Here is a 6,895-nt window from a genome sequence, read left to right on the forward strand (position 1 = left end):
ATCCCTTGAAAATTTGCCCGAAAAGCGTCTTCGAGCTCTTCCCAGCTTCCAATGGAGTTTTTGGGGAGGCCTTTAAGCCAGTGACGAGCTGGCCCTTTGAGCTTGAGGGGTAAGTACTTGATGGCGTGGAGATCATCTCCTCGAGCCATATGGATATGGAGGATATAATCCTCAATCCAGACCCCAGGTTCTGTTGTTCCGTCGTATGCCTCTATGTTTACGGGTTTGAATCCCTCTAGAAATTCATGGTCCAGCACCTCATCGTTGAAACATAGGGGGTGTACGGCACCCCTGTATCTGGGTGTACCGCGTTGTTCGAATGTTTATTGTGTTACATTGTATGCTGGGGCGCGCTTGCGTGGTCCACAGATGGATCTGGTTGCGCCGTCCTTTTGGTGCGAGCCCTCGCGTGGATCGTGTATTGGTTTGTGAGTGGCGTTGTTTGCCGCTCGATGTTGGCCGTGAGGTCGTCTATCCGGCCAGGTGGCTGCACTGATATTTGGTTGTGGGGGGTCTGAGGCCTCCTCATCGAATTCAGGCAGCAACTTCCACTTTGGGTAGCTCTTGGAGGGGCGATTGTCGCCGTACCTCGCTGCTGTGTTGAGTATTTTGCTCCATATGATTTGGAGTATGTCTTGCGCAGCCTTGAGCCTTTGCTTTTGCTTTTTCAGACTCCTCGTGGTGGCAACAAGCCTTTGACGGGCATTCTGCTGCTCCGGGCGCCTGTCCGGTGTTATGTCGCCCGGACTATTATCTTTGACAGAATTGGTTTGTTCGGTTTGATTCCCCGGATTGCCGTGGTCCGGCAGTGGTTCGCCCCGCTCCAACGCTGGGTCTGTGTGATCGTTATTTCTGCCGAGGCGGGATTTGGGGTGGCGCTTGCGCCGCCGCTTTGACTGCTTCTCGAGGGAACAAGCCTTTGGTGTGTCCTTCCATTCCTCGTCGTCGTCTTCTTTTGGTGTGTCCACCATGTATACGTCATATGATGAAGTGGACGTCCAGCGCCCTGTGGGCGGTGGTTCCTCTTCGCCTCCATCGTCGTCCATACCGACGATGTCTGCGGAGTCGAAGTCGAGCATGTCGGTTGAGTCATCGACAGTGGCTATTAAGTGGGTGGTGGGTGGGCGTCGAATTTCTTCGTCGTCCGCATCCCAATCCTCTTGGCCATAATCCGGCCAGGGCTCTCCTAACAAACAGAGAGACCTTAGTGAATTCAGAATGTCGCTAAAGGGCGAGTGCTGAAAGATATCTACGGCGGTGAATTCCATGATCGGCGCCCAATCGGATTCGATTGGCGGGGGCCCGAGCGGTTCGGAGTCCGGGAAAGAGTCTGGCACCTTGGAGTCACGGGCTGCGCAGAGGTTTATGCTGGTGTTTGGCTTGATCGCCATCAAGACTGCAGCCCCTGAGGTGGTGTCTAGCCACCCGTCCTCGATTGGCGCAGTTTGCTCCGAGCTAAGGGTCGGAGCGGATGCGGATGCGGGCGTGGCCTCTGGGGTACTGTTCGGCGGCAGAGCTAGGTCATACTCATCGCGACAGTGGGGCGCGCCCGGCTGTGGCTCGAATCCATCGAAGATCAAGTCTCCGCGGATGTTTGCCGTGTAGTTCAAACTTCCAAATCTGACCTGATGGCCAGGGGCGTAGCTTTCAATCTGCTCTAGATGGCCAAGCGAATTAGCCCACAGTGCAAAGCCACCAAATACAAAGATCTGTCCGGGGAGAAAAGTCTCACCCTGGACCGCATCGCTATCGATGATAGTAGGAGCCATCAAGCCTAACGGCGACGACACGGAGGAACTCTCAATGAAAGCACCAATGTCGGTGTCAAAACCGGCAGATCTCGGGTAGGGGGTCCCGAACTGTGCGTCTAGGCCGGATGGTAACAGGAGGAAAGGGACACGAAGTTTTACCCAGGTTCGGGCCCTCTTGATGGAGGTAAAACCCTACGTCCTGCTTGATTAATATTGATGATATGGGTGTTACAAGAGTAGATCTACCACGAGATCAGAGAGGCTAAACCCTATAAGCTAGCCTATGGTATGATTGTATGTTGTGATTGTTGTCCTGCGGACTAAAAACCCTTCGGTTTATATAGACATCGGAGAGGGTTAGGGTTACACAAGGTCGGTTACAAAGGAGGAGATATCCATATACGTATTGCCTAGCTTGCCTTCCACATCAAGTAGAGTCTCATCCGGACACGAGACGAAGTCTTCAATCTTGTATCTTCATAGTTTTACAGTCCGGCCAATGGAGATAGTCCGGCTATCCGGAGACCCCCTAATCCAGGACTCCCTCAGTGGTCATCGAAGGCTAGCTGGCGACAAGACCGGTTGCATGGACGCCTGCATGTCAATACATGCCACATACACTTCAAAGGCTCGTCATCCATGAGTTTACATTTTACCAACACGCCAGCGTCTGACTGCCCTGGCCTACTAAAACCCCTTCCATCGCTAGCGCGCACTTCCCGCCTGAAACGGTCACCGTCTCTCTAGAATGTCAATGCCGCATTCACCGGACTTAACTACAGGTGCAGTTGGTGTGTCACTGACATGCGGGCCAGATGCCCATTGGGCCCACATGTCCGTGACCCAACGCACCTGCAGTTAAGTCACTGATGCGGCGTCCACACTCACGCCCGACGAACCTACTCCGGCGCTAGCCGTCCATCCATCTGTCGTGGCTCATTGCCATTCGCTCGCTATATTAACTTGAGCCCCATCTCCCAGCCATAGCCGAAGACCCACACTCGTTCTCCTCTGGTCCCTTCATTCTATCGGCACCACTCCAACCATGGCCTCCTGGCGCTCCAAAGCTCTCTTGGACGTACTGTCACAGGAGCAGACGAAGGACATCGGCGGCTCCGCTCCGGGCGCGCTCCAAAGCTCTCTTGGACGTACTATCGCAGGAGCAGACGAAGGAGATCGCCGGCTCCCCCCCCCCCGTCCGCCCTCCGCCGCCACTACCATGAAGCCGGCGCGCGTGCGCAGGCGCATCCGACAGCGAGGAAGAGTAGTACATGGTAGGTCGCCGCCGCTCTGGTCCCAGGAAGGCCACCGCTCCTCCACTCGGTCGACGCCAAGCTTGGTGGGATAAGCATCGACGGTCGATTAGCCGCTTGACGGAGACGTGGAGGCGGAAATCTTCATAATCTTGTGCTCTGGAGGAGGAGGTTATCGAGGCGGATGAGGAGGAGGCAAAGGCAATGGCCGGCTTTCTTGGGTTCATGGATGGACATGGTGGTCTGGCGCCGGCGATCAATTAGATTAGGTTTACATTAGGTTTTAGTACGGTTTGTGCGAAATATGTAATGAATTTCATCCATTTTGTAGGAAAAGTTTTCGAAATGTAATGAATTTCATCCGATTAATTTGAAATTTGCTTTGTTTGCATGAATTTCGTCTGGTTAGTTCATATAGTTGTCGAAAGGTATGTGGGCAGCATTGGATGGCATCCATCAGTGTCCTCGGACAGATGCCGGTGTAAATTTGTGGGCCAGCGCTGGAGATTAACAGTTATCCCTCGATCAAAATCAGATCCGTCATGTTTCGCACTCCTCCCACGTAAGAGTGTGAACTCTTGCTTACATAAAAATGGAGCAAGTGGACGGCACTATAGCACGTCATATCACTCAAACTAGCCCGCCTAACACGCGGGAAAGTACCGCCCTCATCATTTTGTTCTGGATTTCTGTTGATCGATCGCACGAAAATGTTTCGCTTTGCAAGTTCAAAAGAAAAGGCGGCACACTTACGACTCGTACGTGTCGCACCCCCGACAGTCTGGCTCGCACGCCGCTCACCAGAAGGGACACACGTTGTCTTGCAGTTTCACTGACATGTGCGACTGCAACTAAATAAACCGTTGATAGCCGATATCTAATCGCTCGGCGGGCATCGGCTGAGAAGAGAGAGACGGGGGAGGGAGAAGAGATCGCCCGCCCACCGCGCATGGACTCCAAGAAATATATGGTGATAATGTGAGGTGGGCCATGCGAGAGTCCAGACCGTTTCCAAGCCCTCCCCCCTCAGACGCCAGCTACCCGCATTCATAGCAACTAGTACTAGTAAAATACTGGCCTATAAGCCTGCTTATGTGGAGGAGAGAGAGGCATTGACAAAGTCATGGAGTGGGCTCTGCAAGAGCCTGTCTCTACACGTGCTCCTAGGTATAAAAAAACTAATTCTAAAACAAAGAGGCATAAAAATAATTGTGTTTAAAAAGGAAAGGTAAAAACCATTTGAGAGGAAATAGATAGAGAGAAAGTGAGAAAAAGTTGTAACCTTTATAGCCAACCTTATAGTCAACACTATGGTAGTATTACATGAGGAAGGAGGGAGTGGTGCACATGCCAAGTTCACTGGGCTTCCGTGTTTCACAATCTTCCGTCGTAATAGTGGAGACAATAGCTTTCATCAAAAATAAACAATGAATACTCGTTGCTCATCCTCTATATCGGAAAAGAATACTTTCCATTCGCTGACATGTGGGACGTCGACCATCCTGGTCCACCTTCCATGCACAAAATTATCCTGGTCCACCCCGGTCGTAGCGCAGGCCCAACCCTTCCCGTTGTAAGTTGGTCAGACGAAGGAACCATCATGACTTCGTTGAATTCCGCTTCTTCAAGAAAACTTACTGTACCAGCAATACTTCTACCACACACGAAGACTGGACGGAACTGTACCACATCATATCACTGAAACCCACTGGGCCAAACTAGCCCGCCTAGGATTTGTACTCCCTCCGTTTCAAAGTTAGTAGTACAAAGTTGAGTCATCTATTTTGGAACGGAGGGAGTACGTCTCTGTACTGCTATGATTTTGTGTTGTATGTCTCTGTACTTTTGCTACGATTTTCCTACCATATGAACCAAATGAGGCATGAATGTATCCGTGTCGACTATTGTCTAATCGATCGCCAAGCCTAAAATTTTAGGAGCTTGGGCTATTGGCCGATCGACGACGGATAAGTATAAGCGTACCACGAGCTCATCAGCCCCAACGTTTCTCTTCGGTGAGTGTTTGGCAAGTACTATAGCTGGCACAGTAGCTAGCCTACTAACACCAAGAATCATCAAACAAGCCCTGCTGATATGATAAACAGTTCGAACTTACATCTAAGCATGTGATATATTACATCAAAAGCTGGTGAGGATATATCTGTTTCCATAACTCGGAGAGGGTTCGCATGATTCACTATCAAACAAAAGTATCAAGTACCGCCCACCCAAGACAATGCACTAGCCCTAAGATGGTTTGATAACACGCATCATTCTGGTAATTAAACACAGGGCAATGCAAACTACCCTGAAGGATTAGCGCAACCAACTATTTCTTGTCATCGATCTCTCGGGCAATGACCACAGCACGGACAGCGGCATGGGAATCCATCTCCGGGGCGATGTCCACAGGACTGACGGCGACATCGAAATTGATCTCTGGGGCGATGTCCACAGGATGGACAGCGGCATCGAAATCGATCTCCAAGGCGATGTCAACAGGACAGACCGCGACATCGAAAACGATCTCTGGGGCGTTGTCCACAAGACAGGCCACGACATCGGAATCATCAAGGACGTCCACCGGCACCTGCACAGCCTTAACATATTAGCAAGCACATTGCAAATAATCAAAAACCACAACTATGGTAAGCCATTATTTTCTACCTTGTGCAACTCACCAGGGGATCCCATTCCTTCGGGGGCCATCTCCTCGTCCTCGATGGGGGCCATCACCTTGCCAGGGGAATACTGCTTCTCAATGGCGACTATCTCCTCAAACTCGGCCTTGAGCCTCACATAGGTGGCCATTAGAGTTTTTGGGGTAGGCACGGTGGGGCCCTTGCTATTCTTCCAACCTTCTTTGAGGAGTTCGTCCGCCAACGTCATCAACTCTTCGGCCAGTGCTTGTTTCTTGTAGTTCTTCGTCTCCATGGGTTGGCCCGCCAACATGGTCAACTCGTTGGTCGGTGCTCGCTTCCTGGAGATTGCTGTCTCCAGTGGGTTGTCCGCCGGCAACTCTTTGGCTAGTGGTCCAGGATCCATCAATGAACTTACAAACAAAAAGCAATTGAAAGGAAACCACAATCGCAATGAAAACGGGAAAATAATAGGCTGTGAGAATCGGTCGATGCTTCGCGAAAAGAAGATTCTTGGAATGAAAATATAGCAGCATCACTGATTCGCCCACCTTTCCTTCGTCGGTATAGAAGAAAAAGGCAGAAGTGAGTAGCCTGGAGTGAGGTTTTCTTCAAGAAAGGGAAGAAAGGGCTTCAATGAGCGTTCCAGGGAAATGATGGTTGCTTCGTCCAGTCCAACTTCGAGGCCACTTTACCACTACTGGTAAAGGTGGTTTGGTGATATGACGGGTCATGACGGCCACACTAGGGTGACCGCTGAGTCTCGACTATAGCACCTCGCTATGATTTGGTGGATGGCACGCGGGCCCGGATGCTTTGATGTCCCGCATGTAGATAGAGCGGCTAGTCATATAGGAGTGCTCAATATTGTGAACCGCGACCAAGGCGGAGAGGAAAATGAGAGAACTACGTAATTAATGCATGAGTTTAATTAGGGTAGTTTTGTAAAGTACGAGATACATTCCTCCAATCACAAAATGCCTTGGTTGATGAGATTTGAGATTTGAGCCAGTACTGCACGCAGTGTAGTCTAGTCACTTGTTGAAATCTCTAGAAAGGCAAATACTCCTTTCTGGTTTACAGGGCTATACTAGCAAGTACTAGTACTACAATAGTGGGCTCAAATAGCAATTTGGTCTCATGCAAGAGCCTGGCTATATGCGTGCTCCAAGGCTTCGCACCACGCCTCACCCCTACACAAAGACTGCCACGCGAGCATTCACAACTGCTAGGAACAATGATGTTACTACTA

General features: G+C 50.7%; 1 protein-coding gene across 1 annotated transcript; it reads right to left on the reverse strand.

The window, feature by feature from the left end:
- Positions 1 to 5,333: 5,333 nt before the first annotated feature.
- On the reverse strand, positions 5,334 to 5,737 carry LOC147990798 (uncharacterized). The gene is made up of 2 exons (XM_087531870.1): positions 5,672 to 5,737; positions 5,334 to 5,594 (listed from the first exon to the last, which is right to left on the reverse strand). The coding sequence occupies exons 1-2, from the start codon at positions 5,735 to 5,737 to the stop codon at positions 5,334 to 5,336; spliced, it is 327 nt and encodes a 108-aa protein (XP_087387996.1).
- Between the last annotated feature and the right edge of the window lie 1,158 nt (positions 5,738 to 6,895).

The sequence above is a fragment of the Triticum urartu genome, chromosome 1A (genome assembly GCF_056163025.1).
Source record: "Triticum urartu cultivar PI428250 chromosome 1A, HENAU_Tu73, whole genome shotgun sequence".
NCBI lineage: Eukaryota > Viridiplantae > Streptophyta > Magnoliopsida > Poales > Poaceae > Triticum > Triticum urartu.